Raw genomic sequence first — 16,907 nt, forward strand, 5'->3', positions numbered from 1 at the left:
TTATTAATTATTTTATTAACTTGACTAATCAGATAAAGTAGGATGTACAATGCATTTTAAACCTCTTCATTGAGGTATAAACTTCGCATACGCAAAACTTTACATACTTCAGGTGCACAATAAGTTTTGACATATGATGAAACTATCACCACAATCTAATAATGAATATACTCATCACCCCAAAGATCTCCCTGTTCCCCCTTTATCTCTCCTGCTCATTCCACTCCCAAGCAACCACTGACTGCTTTCTGTCACCATATATTAGTTAGCATTTTCTAAAATTTTATATAAATGGAAACATGTAGTGTGTATTTTCTTTTGTCTGGCCTCTCTCACTCAACATAAATATTTTGATTTACCCATGTTGCTATGGGTATGAATATTTTTATTGCTGAGTAGTATTCCATTATATGATTGTACCAGTGTTTCTATCCATTCATCCACTGAAAGACATTTGAGTTATTTTCACTTTTGGCTATTACAAATAAAGTTACTATGATCTTTTGTGTTTAAGTCTTTTGAGTAAATAACAAGGAATGGAATGACAGGGACACATGGTAGGTTTACATTTAACTTCGTAAGAAACTACCAAACTGTTTTCCAAAGTGGTTTTATTACCATTTCAAATTCCCATCAGTAGTATATGAGAGTTCCAACTGGTCCAAATCCTTGCCAACATTTAGTGTGGCCAATGTCTTAAATTTTAATTTCTTTGTTATATTTATCCCTAAATATTGTACCTTGGTTGAAAACAACTGAGAAATATGTGTGTGAGCCTATTTGTGGACTCTACATTGTTTCATTGATCTACTTGCCTATCATTTTGCCAATATAATACTGTCATGATTGTGTAGCTTTATAATTAGACTTCAAGGCAGGTAGTATAAATCTTCTTTCAATAAATTTCTTTTTCAAATTCTGTACATAGTATAACAATCGAAGTGATCAAGCAATTTAAAGTTTTTTTCATTATGCAAATTCACAAATATATTCTGACATCTCCTCATTCTAGTCAATCTACTTTTTTGAAAAATATTCCGGCACCATAAGTTATTGTTAACTTATTTACTCTAATAGCCTTGGGTAGACAATATTTAGTTTGAAAAAATTATCTTTAAGCTATCTGTTTTTCAGGGATTGGACAGGAATCTGGAGGAGGTAGAAGGATAACATTACAGACTCCATGGCCTAATTCACGGGTGTAATTAAAAGTCATCTAAAATCACCACACTTATTTTCTTGGTTCAGCAGTGTAACTTAGGCTCTTTAAAAAAAGTGTTTAATGTAGTTTATTTCATTGATAAACTTTTATGGCATTTTTATTGGCCACAATTTATACACAAGAACACTTTAAAAGAATAATGCTTTTTATATTCTCTATATTGCTTTTTTTTATATTGCTAATAATTTGAAGTTCACACTAAACTAGCATTATATTATTAATAGCTATAATTTTTTTTTATAAATTATCATTTCATATTTATCTTGACCAAACTATAGGTGAAATTGTGTAATATAACAAATATTGAATTACATACAGGCTGCCAAGCAAAAATATAGTACTACAATGATATTAAGCAACATAAAATATTACTTTACAACTATTAGGTAAAGGAAGGCTTGAGGCATGTCTGGGCTCTTGACATGGGAAGACCACGTCACTTTGTACAAACTATGGTTTGTTCAAATCTGTATACGATGGTAAATATGTAACTCACTGAAATTGTTATATGTTTTACACTTTTGTCCTAAGACGTAATTCAGGGCTCTTCTATTTATCATTTTCAGATAACTCCTTCAGGGAAATCACTGCAGAAATATAGAAGCAGTTTTCTTGTCGGTCTCAACATATCGTTAAAATATTAACCCAACTTCTTGGCTGCGAAATTTGAAAGAAACTCTTACAAATTCTAAACAAGAGTTTCAGTTTGTCCATCACATACTTAAGTTAACCGCGTAATAAGAGGCAGTTCCTCTATGAAGGGCCGTCCGATAATTTGGTACCTTGGGAAGAGTGCTTCTTCTGGGTCCTTTCTCACATAAAGCCATAAAGATAAGTAAATCTACAGCTTAGATGATAGTACTAACCACTCTTGGACGATGCTATCTATGGTATCATCTATCATATACTAGGGTTACCTGTATACATCTTATTCAAGAAAGCAGAACAGAAGTGAAATGTCTTTTCATCATTTTTTTTTTCCTTACTTGACATAACCTTACGTATTTGTTCAAACTGTTTTGCTTCTCCTACTTTCCTTTAGGAACAATAATCTTGGCCATAATTACCATTAAGGAACATTTTGCATTGTAGCTCCCACTGATGGAAAAGAAAAAGATGGAAGAGTGATACCAGGATGGTCATGGACACAGAACAGTGTCCTTTCTATGTCAATATCTGTCAGACAGGCGGAACACCTCTCAGGGAAGCTAGCACTTGGCATTCCTTTGGGCTGGCTGGTGGTTATTAAGCTGGCCAAGACTTTTCAGTAACACGAGAGGATTTGCTCCCTTGCCCTTGAATCAAGGGTCTCTGACAGGTGATAAAAGTAAATCTCAGAATGGAAGATGTTTTGTGTCAGCCCCTGAGACAGTCTGTATTGCAGGAGGGAATTATTTACGCCATTTGGAACACTTTTGATACCTATCCCTTTCCAAGCTGATTGTAATTTGCGTGGAAACTCTGTAGTAAAAAGGTAAACCATGTCGCAGAGGAACACATCAGAGAAATATAGACTTCAAAGGCACCATCTAAGTCTAGCCTTGAAAAAAAATTGTGTGTTGCTTAAATATTATAAATCCAGCACAAAAGCTGAGTGCCTAGACTGAGCTGTCCTGAGCTGTTTTTGTTGAAGCCAACAGTCTTTAGGAACTGATTTTTGTCTTAAAGAATCATCTTTGATTTGTGCCACAGAGGCAGATAAATGTCAAAAAGACAGATACCTCTTTCTCTGAGACATTGTCCTATATGGTATAAAGTTAATAGCAAGGTAATAAGGAGCCTCTGGAATGACAATAAAATACAAAGTTGTGCTGCTTGGTGCAGGCTTCATGATCTATAACCTGTCAACTCCCGTAATCGCAGCATTCCTGTTGCCATTGCAGTGGGACAGAAGTGTGGTACCTGACCAGGACAGCAGTGCCACGTGGGTACAGGTGTCCCCTGATGAGAGGATGGTGTGACCATGCCAGGTGTGACCAGGTTAGCCACATGACACATGAACGGAACAATGTGAGAATCAATTAACTGAAAGCATTAAGTGAAAAAATCCCACATCGGCACACTTTTGTCACATGCGTTTACCACAGGTAAGGGATGACCTCGTTTGTCATCTCGGAGTTGAATCTTGGAGTTCGTGGATTAAACCGATGCATTCGCAGGTTGTTTCTATAAACTTACAATGGAATTTCATATTTTCAAAATTAAGTTTATGTTTCCAAAGTTATACTAAACCCTGGGAGTTTCTCTTTGAGTCAATAATAACCCTTATCTCATATGGAACTATGAATCGCATAGACTTAAGATGTACCAAGATCTCGCATCAAGATTTTCATTGATCCTGTAAATACCATATTGGGCATCATAGCTTTCTATATGTAACTGTTAAATATAATATGTCAAGAATCAAACAAAATGTTATCATAAAAAAACATATTTCACAGAATTTAGTGTTGGACTGCCAAACTTGACCATTCTCATGTTGCTCAAAGGAAGTTCAGTATTTAGTTATAAATTTCATTAAGATATAACTTATCGCCTAAACTAGAACACTTTTGAGAGTAAAACCTAGTGCTATTAATAATTATAAGGGAGAAAAGACAAAAACCAGGACTGTGCCAAAACCAAACCAAACTCATTGCTGTCAAGTTGATTCCAACTCACAGCAACCCTATAGGACAGAGTAGAACTGCCCCCATATGGTTTCCAAGGAGTGGCTGGTGGATTCGAACTGCTGACCTTTTGGTTAGCAGTCAAGCTCTTCAACTACTTCGCCACCACGGCTCCCAGCTACATATAATTTAGAATTATTCAAATGATTACTTACAAAGCCTACTATGAGTGTACGAAGCACATAATAAAATTTGATAAATGTTTCAAATATCTCATCCTTTAGTATGCCTAACCAAGGAATGTTATTTTGTTTCAATCACCAAGAATACATTTTATAAAAAAAAAAAAATTTTATAGGGGGGAAAAAATGCCTCAGTGCTCAGATCTACCTTGGATGGAGCTTCTTTGTTACTGTCAATTCTAAACTGCACAGATAATTGAACAGCATTGACTTAAGGTTACCTGTATTAGTCCAAACTGGCAGATAGGTTGATGGATAGAGGGGTGGGTAGATAGGTAGGAAGAGAGACAGATGGAAAGGTAGGGCAATAGGCAGGTATGTAAGTAGGTGGGTAAGTAGGTAAGCAGGTGGGTGGAAGGAGACTGAGAGAGCCTGAGAGAGGGTAGACTCCCCAGTTTTCACCCAGGACCCTCCCCCTGCAAAGTCTACAGAGAAGATAGCACTATGTATCTTGGCTTTGTAGGAGCCCAGGTGGTGCAGTGGTTGAAGTGCTTGGCTGCTAACTAAAAGGTCGGCAGCTTGAACCCACCAGCCATTCCTCGGGATAAAGGTGTGGCAGTCCGCTTCTGTAAAGATTTACATAGCCTTTGGAAACCCTACAGGGCAGTTCTACTCTGTCCTACAGGGTCGCTATGAGTTGGAATCAACTAGATGGTAGTAGGTTTGGTTTTGGTTTGGTTTATGTGGGCTTTGGGAGCCAGACTTTCATTTTCCTGCTACTTACCATGAATTTACTGAAGACACCTGACCCCTAAAATTTGCAATATGCCTACTTTTTGAATATATAAAAACAGATCATTTAAATCTTATGATATTCAAATAGAATTGTCCCCTAGATCCCCAAGTACAGGAATTTTGCAAAAGTGAAGAGAAGAGCCATGGATAAAGCTGAGCATTTGTGCCAGGATATCTGATTTCATTGCTTGGGTCCCCGCCCAGATGGCACTCTCTTGCTGAGGAGCAAACACCCAAGGGTGAAGTCAGCTCTACTGACCTGTGTGCTGCCTCCGGTGCTTGGTGAGAGCGTGCCGGGTCCCGCCGGCAAAGCCACAGAGGTCACACAGGAACGACTTCTCGCCTGTTGCAACAATAAACAGATGAGGGACTGCGGAGGTCACAGATCATTAAAACATATCTATCAAGGCTTTCAGGGTTACTAATTCCTCCAATCAAATGTTTCCATGTAAATATGTCAAATGGGAATGAAATTACCACTGCGGTTTATTGACTGTGATAAAATCTGAAAAGCACCACTGAACATAATTACATACTTGTCAGACCCATAAAAATTAGCTTTATTATCAATGGAATGGTTTTGTACAACTTCATTTCTGTTAGATGTCTTCCAGATGGGGCTGCTTTATGCACTTGAACAGTTTTTATGCATATCCTGATTTTTTACAATTCCCATACATCTGGCCTCTCTGAGCTGAGTAAAGATTGCTTGGAATAGTTAATATACAGTATATATGATTCCGCTTAAATAAAACATATTGAATTTTCTAACAACTCAAGGGGACTGAATGGGTTTTACCTGATTCTATCAGGGTCTTCTTTAATAACTTCCTACTTAATAATATGAATTAAATGGTCTCCTTGAACATGCTGAAGATTCCAAGTAACAATAAAATCCACATTACTCAGTACCGATAACAATTCAATGCTGTTTATGTTTCTCAAACTTTCATGGCATTAAAAAAAGGAAGTCTAGGGATTGCTAAAGAAATTACAAAAGAACTTGTATTATTCATCTTTAATGACAGCTCTTGAATGAAAACCCCTGAAACAATTAGAGACAGATTTGGCAGACTTAGTATTTGTTAAGAGTGTGCAAATGTTCATTTGTTAGTATTTTTATCTGAGCTAACATTTTGCCCTGCAGTTTATAAATGCAATATATCTTTTGACTGTAGCATATTTAGGCAATAAGTGCTGGCATGCTAGGCAGTTTTATCCCAAAAGGCCCACGAACAAGGGCAAAACAGAATAAAAATGCTAACCTTGGAGAGATTCAGTGAAATTATAAAATGCTTTTCCAGAAATAAAATAAATCATTTGTACCTACCTTTATCTACTTTACTAGATAAAGACATGTAATGCAACAAGTCTTTCAAGGGTTTTGCTTGAGTCAGCCTGCTGTGTTCTAAAACATTTTGGTATATCATAACAGAAACTTAGCTTGAGGCGTTTTGGAAATGTAATTGCTTTTTTAAGGTAAGAAAAAAATAGTAAATCTAGAAGGGCAGAATAACTTTGGTAATCAAAGAAAGTCTTCCCTTTATTTAAAAGCATTACTAGCTTTTCTAATTTAAATTAACACATATTGATGAAAGTTTTAACCAAATAATGTTTAATCTTATTTCCCAATGGTACGTTAAAATGTTTATTATCATCATTTAAAAAATAAAACTGAATTTAAAAATATTTTTCCAATCTTTACTTTCCTTTTGGGGGGTTAAGTTTATTCCTTGGTATCTTTATTTCAATATAGAAACAAAGAATAGAGTAGATGGGCTGTGAAGAATAAAGTTTAATTATAATCACTCATTTAATTATGTAATCAATTTTCAATATAAATCTTTCTAACTAGCTGTATTATCAATTAAATAACACTAAAAGTAGACTTTTTTTTTTTTCCAATCCCAAAAGGCATTTGGCTCGTTAATATTAACAAGAAGTTAACCCATGTTGAAGCAAAACTGCTACCTACAAATTCCCCACCGCCATAGTGTTTTGGGGGCAGGGGTGCGGGGTGTGGATGTACTGGTACACAACCCTGCAAATGAGTGTGGTAGGTGTAGGGCCGCGGGAATGCTGGGCTGGACCACCCACCTGGCAGTATGTCTAATGGGCAGAGAGGATCCCTATTACTCTTGGATTTAATAAAAGTATGCTTCTTTCTCTCTGTTATGAACTTCCTTGTGACCCACGTCTTTCTTATAAAATAAAAACATTAACAACCACAGGAAAATCCCCGTGAGATTTATATTCTCTGCATGTGTATGTGTATGTTTTAATCACCTGTTTTTCAAAGTGCACAGGCACAAAGACAAATCGTTCATTTTCCACGTGGTCTGACTGTAGATAAACTAGTGACCTGGACGTCTGAACACGTCAGGACATGAGTCTCTTCTGTACTGTATGTCATACTTGCCTTGGTGGCTTGATTTGTTTTTCAATCTAAATTCAATTTGCAGTTTTTTTTTTTTTTTGAAAGGGGTACGGGAGTTAGGGTTGGGCAGCTGGCAAACAGGGTATAGATAAGTATTTTTTGAGAAAAAAACTTGCAAGAAAAAACTCAATGCACTACAGCACTCCCTATAAACGCAGTCATTTAACATGCCATATCTATATGATAGTGGAGAGAGAATGGAAGACAGTCGTTTTCTTAACAATTTGAATTAGTTTCAAGCATGCCATTTTGCATTCAAATGTACAAAGACACGGAAACCAATCCTTTATTTTCTATTAGAAAACAGCCACTGTCCCCTATCTCTCATTATGGTGCAGACTACAAGACCTAACAACAAAAATCCATATTATTGATCTAGCCAAGTCTCCACAATTATTCTTCAGAAGGAAACGCCGACGATAAATTACATCTGCACTGGCTTTTCATCTGCTGTTCGATATAAGTGATCTCTCAGGGCAGGCTGGAGACCTTAAATCGTCAACACCCTTGTCAAAGGAGCTAAGGAGGCCTGGGCTCCCCACAAACTGTTTCAGAAGAACTTTTCGCCTATAATTTCTAACAACAATATAGAATGCTCGGCAATCAGAAGAACATTTGGGAACGCCGATTAAAATTTATTCTTTCTTTCCCTGAAACAAAATACTTTCTGAGAGGTGTAAAGAGAAAGAAGACCACAAAAATTTCAAATGGCTCACAGTAATATTGCTATAGTGATATAAGAAGAGTGTTTATATCTAAGCTTTTAAGGAAGTTCTGAGCCACTGTACCTAGACAATAAGAAACAAGTCAACACAGAATATAACAACACAGTATTCATGGGATCTGTATTTATGAAGGCCAAAACTGGGGGCTCCTCGTACCAGGCCTCTCCCAGATAGACTCTAAGTTCTGCTCTTCCTAACAACTCCTTTAACTTCCATACATGTTTAAAATGTTTTGATGCAAAATGATTGTGAATTTAGACTTTTAAAAGGTATAATTAAAAAAAAATTTTTTTAGTTGCTAAATTCAGATTAGTTCCTTTGCATTAATTGTCAAAAATTCTGGATCTGACAGTATCCTCCTCTTAAGAGAAATATTAATTTGATTAACTCTTTTAAAGGTACCAAGATTCAGTAATGTTTTACAATATTATGGAACTGTGTCTATCAGTAACAAAATGAGTTCTCTGTGAAAACTTAATATCTGCAAATGAGCTTCTTAAACTGAAGTTTACTTTATTTAAACAGATATGTGCACACATACAACATAAAGGAGCATCTAACATGAAGCTTATTTATTTAAATACGTGTAGACACAGACATACAACATGAAAGTATCACTTTAAAGTTACCATGAGTCTCATGAGAAAAAAATGAAATGATAGCACATCTGCTAGTACTGAATGACCACTATCTTAAAACAAACTCTTCAAGTAGGAAATCATCGACATTGATCACTACTGCAATTAATGCATGTGTTATGACAGTCCACTTTGTCTAAATCTGAGCTGCTATCAAGGACCGGAAGTAAAGCTCCCAACCTGTGTGGGTCCTATAGTGGTCTTTCATGGCGGAGGCTGTGAGGAAGGAGTAATGGCAGGTGGGCCAGGTGCACTTGAATGGCTTCTCGCCCGTGTGGAGTTTCATGTGGTTGTTGAGGGCCCACTTCTCTGTGAAGCTTCTATCACATAAGTGGCATGTAAATTTCCTGCATGGAAGGAAACAGAACAAAAGGGTAAATACCATACACATGCTCCGCACTGGACTCAGGAAGCAGCCTGCTCTAACCCTGAACTGTGGTAAATGCACAGACTTTTGTGGGAGAATTGCAGACCTGGTCTGTCATGTCTGTATAACCAGGCATTGATTTTTCTGTCGAGGCCTGGCACTTCAGCCATTTATTCTCTGCTTTGCGGTTGGGCCCAACGGGTTTGAAAAATTCTGTTACAGTCCAGTCACCCCTGAGGCAAATGTGAGAATAGATTTCACCTGTACAGGCCTACACCACTTATCCAGGGCAGGGGTTGTCAGAGCAAAGGCTAAATGAAAAGCTATCCATACTAAACTACTCAGACAATCCCCAGGCTTGCTGCCAGGCCGCTGCCGCGGCACTGCACTCAGGGCGGGAGCCCAGCAAAGGAGCAGCTCTGCAGCCCCCATGGCTGCTCCCACCCCATGCACCCTGGAGGAGGTGTGTCCTGAACATGGGGCCCTCCTATGCTGCCACCATGGCCAAGGGAAGCTTCCTGTGATAAGAATAAAAATAAGATGACGACTATATGTGTTTTTCAATGGGTCTTTGAGAAGAATAAAACCTAATTATTTCCTGTACGAAAACGAAAAAAATCCAGACTCATATTAAAAAGATATTTCAGCCCACCATTCACAGTTTGAGATCTTTTGATTCCATTAAGAATAAAGGCCATACAAACCATAAACAATACAACTTTAATAGTTTCTGGCTGATCCCCTGTCCCTTTTCACTTGCATTCATGAAATCACGGCTAAAATGTACTTTTTATTTTTAACACAATTTAGTTTTAAGCAATCCCTGGGATGAATAAAATAAATTAGTGTCCAGCTAATTCAAGATAATGAGCAAATATAAGCAAACTAAACTCAATATTTAAAATTAAAATACTTTAAGACGTGGCTATGCCATATAAGCAAGAGAATATGGCATGGAGGGCTTAATTTCATTATCATAAACTGGGTTACACTTTTAGCAAGTTAGTGCACTTGAAATTGTAGGATTAAAAAATATGTCTTAAATCATGACATAATCACGGAGATGCAGAAAGAGTATACACTTTTCATAGCCTCTTTAATCATTATTTTACAGATTTCTTTAGCCCGTAAGTGCCGAAAAGAATCCCAAGCTCCACAGACCTGACTTTTCCATCTTGAGGCAAATGAGGATTACTTTAAACAGTTTCACAAATTCTTAGGAATTAAATTACAAAACTGCCTTTTATAAAAATTCTTCTATTTTATTTACGAATATTTTATAAAGTAAAATTTATAGAAGTAAAAATTGCTAAATATTTAAGAAATGCCAAAAAAATGGAAAGCACTCCATTAATATTAAAATTGCCAATTAACATAATATACATAACATAATGTATGTATTGAGGTAGTGTATTTACACCCATTTACAGAAAGCTGACTTTCAAATTACTCTATCATTTGATCATTGCTTACTGGTACTGGAGAATGACAAATATAGTTAAATACTTCACAATGCACTGTAAAAAAATATCATGTCCGTATATCTCCTTGACAGTCTTCATGCATTTAACATTTCAAAACCATGACAGGGATCTTATTTCCAAGATAAATTCCCCTATCTACTTATTTCTTCATGTATTTATTGTGGATCTAACCTTCTCCTAGAAGAAATAAATAAGGGGGTTAAGTAGATGCTATCTTTTAACAAATAGTTTCTTCAGACTGTATTACAACTTTATGAATGACAAAATAAATCCCTCATTTTTAAATCTACCATGATGTACATTTAACAAAATTACATCTATGGAACCTCAATATGTGCACTCTATTATTCATATGTAATAAAAATGTTAAACGAAAGCTTAGTGCCTGTCATGAAATGACAAAAGCCAGACAACTAAGAACTGAGGCCACTACTTGAATTTCAGAAAACCTCACGTTTTACAATTTGCTACATGAATAAGTTTAGGTACAGGTACTTTGACAAGAACCTGAAAGATTACCAATGCAAAATGCCCTCATAAAGATTAAGAACTACTTCTCAGTGATATGTTTCCTGGTACTACACAAAGTCTAAGTCCTCAAATATTCTGAAATATGTGTATTCACACAACAAGCTAGGAGGGACTTTGTCATCCACCTGAGGACCCTGGCTCTCCTTGGGGCCTTCAAGAAGTCCACTTTGAAGAAGCATCCAGGATAGAACCTGAGCTAAACATGCAGTTCCATTCAGCTGAATGTACCCTGGAAGTCAACGGCATCCGTGCCTGTGTTTTATCTATTTAGAAAGACCTGGACACCAAAACACCATAGTAGATGGCGTGAGACATCAAGGATGAACAAGAGTTAGACTGCTCTTGAGTGAGCAAATCTGCAAGGGGGAAATATCATTCATAAAAATAACTTCAGTGCTAGGGAAAAAACCGTGAATGCCATCCTAAGTTTGGAAGAAGTAACTAATGTAGCTGGGGGGCAGATTACGGAATACTTCCTGGAGGTGCATTTAATTTTGATGTTAGAAGAAGGGTGACAGCTGGAAACGAGGGAACAGCAAGGAGCGTTTCAGTGAAAGGAAATGCCAGGGAAAGAGACAGAGCGCTGGGAAGCACAAAGCCCATCAACTGTGACACCCAACTGCCCACTACTCACCTGAATAAAGATGCCCATCCTGTCACCCTGGGATTGACAAATAGGATCGGATTAAATGAGTGCTTTTCTCCACACATGCTGGTCCTCCATGTGAAACTTCTCACTTTACTGAATTTACAAAGAGGGTTGTTTTGCAAAAGCTTGCTAGTGACAAGAGGTCATTTCATGCTGTGAAGGGAGTTTTAGAGGAGTTCAATGGAAGGATCCACACAATCATGGAAAGACTGAAATCCAAAAGGGCAAATAACACAGCATACAAAATACTATGATTGAGGGGGAGGTTGTCCACCCCGATATCCTTAAGATCAGGAAAAGTACCTGGTACATGGTGGTGTTCTAGGAATGCTTTTGGACGGAATTATGAACCGAAGGTCAGCGGTTAGATGTTGTCTTCCTTACCGTTATCTCACCAAGCTTCAGAATCAAATGTGCTTATATACCATATTACAGATCACAGATCTTTACATCATAGGCACTGGTGGCAATTCAAGTTGCCCAGGGCTCCTAACTCCCTATCAGTGGTCTTCTCTCCTTTCTCAGTGTTCGTGTTGATTTTATAAATTGTGACTTTTTCAAGCATACAGTAAAAGAGTGTGCCTACAACCCAGACTTACGTACCCAGATGCTAATATCTATGTTTTCTATACTTGTTTCCAACCCCTTTTATATTTTAAACATTTAAAATTAATTTTTAAGTTTTACACATTTATAAATTAAAAAAAAAAAAATCAGACCACAGCAGAGGCATAAATAAAGTACTAGCGGAGAGCAGAGGGTTGCCTCTGGGTGGAGGGGCTGAAGAGGAAACAAAGCATTAGAGCAAGGCCTCAGCAAGCAGAAACGGTTTGGTGAGAAAGAGACCAAAGAAATGACAGCACTGAATTTTACTGCAGAGAGGGATCTATGAGCTCAACCAATACAACAGCTTCATGCCAAGTTAGCAGACTAGCAAAGAACACCAAAATGGCAATCAAGAGTCATGGGTACCATCTCCAGCACTCACATAATGTAGCTGCTTTATGTTTATTAAGAAGTTCAAAACATCAAGCCGTACTGTAAGATTTATAATGAAAATGGGTAGTTGGCTACCTTCCCTTTCCTCAGGCTTCACTAGAAGTTTCCACCAGATACAGAAGATTTTAAAAGTTCCAAAAGGAAAAAAAAAAGTCACAAGCAAAATAAATGAAAATGATACCAGGCTTCTCAATAGCAACACTGGGAATGAGAAGACAATGCACAATGCTTTGAGAGCTACTAGGGAAATTATTTTAAGTGTAGAATGTTATATACACTCCTTCAGCAATTCTTAACAAGAATTATGAAGTTCCTGGTTTCCAGGGACTGAGATGTCTTTTATGCTATAACTTTTTGGAATAAAGCCCTTTTTCTTGTGGGTAACTGTGCTATACTGAGTTAATCCTCAGAGTGAATTTATAAGAATTCCTAAATTAAATAATGGTTCCTAAATTAAATTATAGGTGAATTTCTAGTACACTTGATACGTCTGGAGTAGATGTCTTCATTTATGGTGAGGTGTGCTGTTCTTTTTGCTAGCTCCTCTCCCAAACTTCGAATTACTCTAGACCTGTTACCCTACCTGTTCAATTCTGGGGAGCAGCCAAGTGGGGAAAGGGATGGAGAAGGCACAAGACAAGAGGTGGAGCACATGCCCAGGGACTGTCTTCTCTGACTTGCTCTCATCATATGACTTATAATTACAGTCAAGACTCAATCCCACATTTGAAGAGAAAATGCTAAATATCTTCATTGTCAGTTATATAAGAACCACCAGAAATTCTCACCTGGGTTTTGCTAGGCATTTATATATAAAGTTAAGCTAAAGAATTAGTAGGGAGTTTAATTATAATTATATGATTAATAGCACTATCATAATAGATATCTCTGCCTCAGTGAAACTGTTAGAGCAATTGTCTATTTTGGAAAGTCTAAAGAACACAGAGGTTATATATTTTGACCAAATAGTTGCATCCTTACTGTTATCTTTCTATATTACTAGATTAAGTATCCTAAAAAGAGATTTTATATTCATCTTTTTCAAATTATATTTTTAGCTGTTATTATTATTCTAATAAGTGAAATATTCATTACATTTTTTGCAACTTAATAAAAAAACTACATATATCCATATTTATATATGAAAATACAGATATTTTGATAAAACATTTTATTGACATCATTTTTTTAAAATAGTAAGAGATGTCATTGGTATATTTTTCATATTCTTTTCTAATCTTCCTAATTCTGAATAATTTTGGAATATAATAATTGCTTTATAAAATTTCAAGATTCCAGTGTTTACTTGATAATCTGTTCAACTATTTCTGACTAAAGCTTCCTCTCTCACCCCTCCTTTGTACTCTTTATTATTCTCAATTCTTATCACCCCTGTGGATGGACACCCATTCCATCACCGCAATCTAATAAAATAACCAGACATTCCTCTGTACCTTTCTCCACCTTTAATTTCTAATTTTCTCGCTCTCAAGTACTTCTCCCTCTCTTTTTGTCCCTCTGCCTAACTTGGGCTCTGACTTACCAGTGCATTTTAATAAATTTAGTTACCCTTTTAATACCAATATACCATGACCCTTAGGATCTATCTCCACACCCCAGTTTGCATTTGGATTATTAGGGCAACTTTACAGAAAAGGAAACCTAAGTGGTCAATAAATATATGAAATAATGCAAAACCTTTTTAGTTACTAATGAAAAGCAAATTTAACTACAGAAATTATTTAACAGCAAAATGATTGCCAAAAAATTTAAAGTCTGCAAATACTAAAAAATTGTAAGGGAGGGTGAATACTTTAAATATTGCAAGGGTTGGGATAATTCAGTACAACTTTCAAGAAAATTTAGCAACGATTTTTAAAGTTATACTCTATCCACACCTTTTATCCTCCCCCCACAAAAAAAAAGTTTTCTATGTATCTACCATTGATAAATTCCTGCACCTATACGGGCATGTAAAAAAACAGTCTCACATTAAAGTAGTAAAAATGGGAAATAATCTATCCATTAGTTGAGAAGTAAAATAATGGGTTTAATCATACAATGGAAGTATCATAATAGTTATTATTACATTAGTATGGATTAAAAGATCTCAAAAAACATAATTGTGTTAAAAAAGAAAGTTGCAAGGGGTTAGGTACAGAATTGTACCACCTATATAAAATTTTAAACAACGATAAATATAAACACATGAAGTCAAAGTGCAAACAGGCGGATAGGAGTGATACGTATCAACTTCAGGACAGCGGTTACTTCTGAGAGAGGCACAGAGGAAGAGATAGTGCTAACTGCAGCTGTCACATGTTCGTTCTTTTTAGAAAGAAAGGAATTTGAAGCAAACACATGGCCATATGAAAACACCTTCCAAAATGCCTCTTTTATTTCAGAAAATGTCCATGATTAAAAAGGAATATTTCGATTAAACAATCAAACAATATTTCTTCTCTCTACGACATCTTAGACTAGTCTCGTCAAATTATAAAATCACACAAATTTACATGCATGAAAAGCACACCAGTGAACAAGACCTGGAGCGCTACAAGTGAAATTTTAATAAAAGAGTAAGCTAAATTTTGTCAAAATATTAAAAAAAAAACAAAACTATGCAGTCATTATCTTTCGAAATTATGAAAAAAAAAAGGTGTTGACTAATTCAAAATTATTGTTGTAAAATTAAACTGATGTTACAAAAACGTAACTGACAGGTGTTGACGGTTTTTATGAAAACACACAGACTATCGGACTAGGAGAGCAATATAAGTTCATAGGATTTCAGACAAAACAGCCAAAAGTACTAATGAATTTTTTCAATTATTAAACTACTCAAATACTACCAATACAAGGCAATTTCTTTTTTAATTATTATAATTTAATAATTACATAGTAACAGACTAAGAGATGAAATGAATATAGAATTTGATGTGGTCTTTGCCCAGTAGGGGTAGCATATGAATTTCTGCTGAGCTGCAAATATAACTGAGAAATAATCACTTTCTTGAACAAAGCAGCACATAAAAAGGCATATAAAGGCAACCATTAAAAAGCAACTACAATGCTCAATTAATTCACATGAGCATCTTAACGCTGAAAAGTACCCCAAAGGATAACAAAGCAAAATGAAGAAGTTTAAGAAATTCTGCCACGATAACAACTCAGTGTCTATAAGAACCATGACTGGAGACCTGACGCTGTTTCTGGCCCAGGAAACATCTGGGAAAAAATATACAATACTGCTTTTAAACTTGAACTATGTATTCATGTAAAACAGTCACTAAATCTACTTTCCAAACCCAAATCTAATTTAAATACCCCAATACTATCCCATAAGTAATGCCATCCATCTTATTTCTATTTCTTATTTTATTTCTCATCTTATTTCTTATTTCAGGTCTGAGGTTTCAAAATAGTATATACATGTTTAAATACAATATATAACTTTCAACAAATGGAAAAAAATTCACATTTTTTTCTCTACATTAAATATTCAAAAAGGTGTACTGACAGCTAAATAAGAATGACTTTATTAAAACACTTCAAGTCATCTTCCACTTATCTTCTCCCCAATCTGTGTATATGTGTACACAGTCCAAATAAAAAAGTGAATCAATGAATTTATATCCTAAAACCAAATGTTCCATGATGTTACTAATATCTAGCTAACTCAAATTAGACTCTCAGAATTGCCTGACTGAGATTATATATAAAACACAAGCAAGACTCATATCAAGAAACCAGAAAGACCTAAGATTAGAAAGGTTTCATTTACTAAATTCAACTCCTAGGGCTCCAGTGTGGCTTACAGGTAAAAGTTGAAGCACCTCCCCTGAGGGCTTTTATACAGTTCAGGAGGGAGTCGGCTACTTATAGCCAATAGTCTTGAATGCATTTTTACCCTGAAAATGTGATAATTAGCCTAATTAACAGGCTAGATCCTTGTTAACTAGTTGGAAAAGAAATTTAACCTTGCTCTTGCCAAGGCCTGTTATTTTGTAAATCTCTTAACCTATCACTCAGTTTCTAAAAGCTGAGAAATGTTTCTGGCCCTTCAGTTCAATTTAATGGTTGAAAAGCTTTTTGGCAAAATAACTTCTGGGAGGAGTATAAGCAGAATATTAATCCCAGGTTGCCGTTCTCTACTAAAAAGCAAAGGAATGACTCATTGTAAAGGAAAATTCTCAACGATTACAAATGCCTCCCCTTCAAAGGTTTGAGTCCATCCTTCAAAATCTCATTGCCATGAAATTTTTCTTT

General features: G+C 36.0%; 1 protein-coding gene across 3 annotated transcripts in view; it reads right to left on the bottom strand.

Moving 5' to 3' along the window:
• Nucleotides 1–16,907, bottom strand: part of ZNF407 (zinc finger protein 407) — a 482,381-nt gene that overhangs the window by 183,564 nt on the left and 281,910 nt on the right. For 2 of the 3 annotated variants that reach the window (XR_010323432.1, XM_003406691.4), the window contains exons 5-6: nucleotides 8,789–8,955; nucleotides 5,068–5,151 (exon numbers count right to left, since the gene is read on the bottom strand). Coding sequence is in view for 2 of the 3 variants with exons in the window: in XM_003406691.4 (XP_003406739.2) it covers nucleotides 5,068–5,151; nucleotides 8,789–8,955 (251 nt within the window). In the remaining variant the exon portion in view is untranslated. Of the gene's footprint in view, nucleotides 1–5,067; nucleotides 5,152–8,788; nucleotides 8,956–11,734; nucleotides 11,793–16,907 lie in introns of those variants that run through there. The other variant, XM_064294401.1, reaches the window with a different exon arrangement.

The sequence above is a fragment of the Loxodonta africana genome, chromosome 11 (genome assembly GCF_030014295.1).
Source record: "Loxodonta africana isolate mLoxAfr1 chromosome 11, mLoxAfr1.hap2, whole genome shotgun sequence".
In the NCBI taxonomy this organism is placed as follows: domain Eukaryota; kingdom Metazoa; phylum Chordata; class Mammalia; order Proboscidea; family Elephantidae; genus Loxodonta; species Loxodonta africana.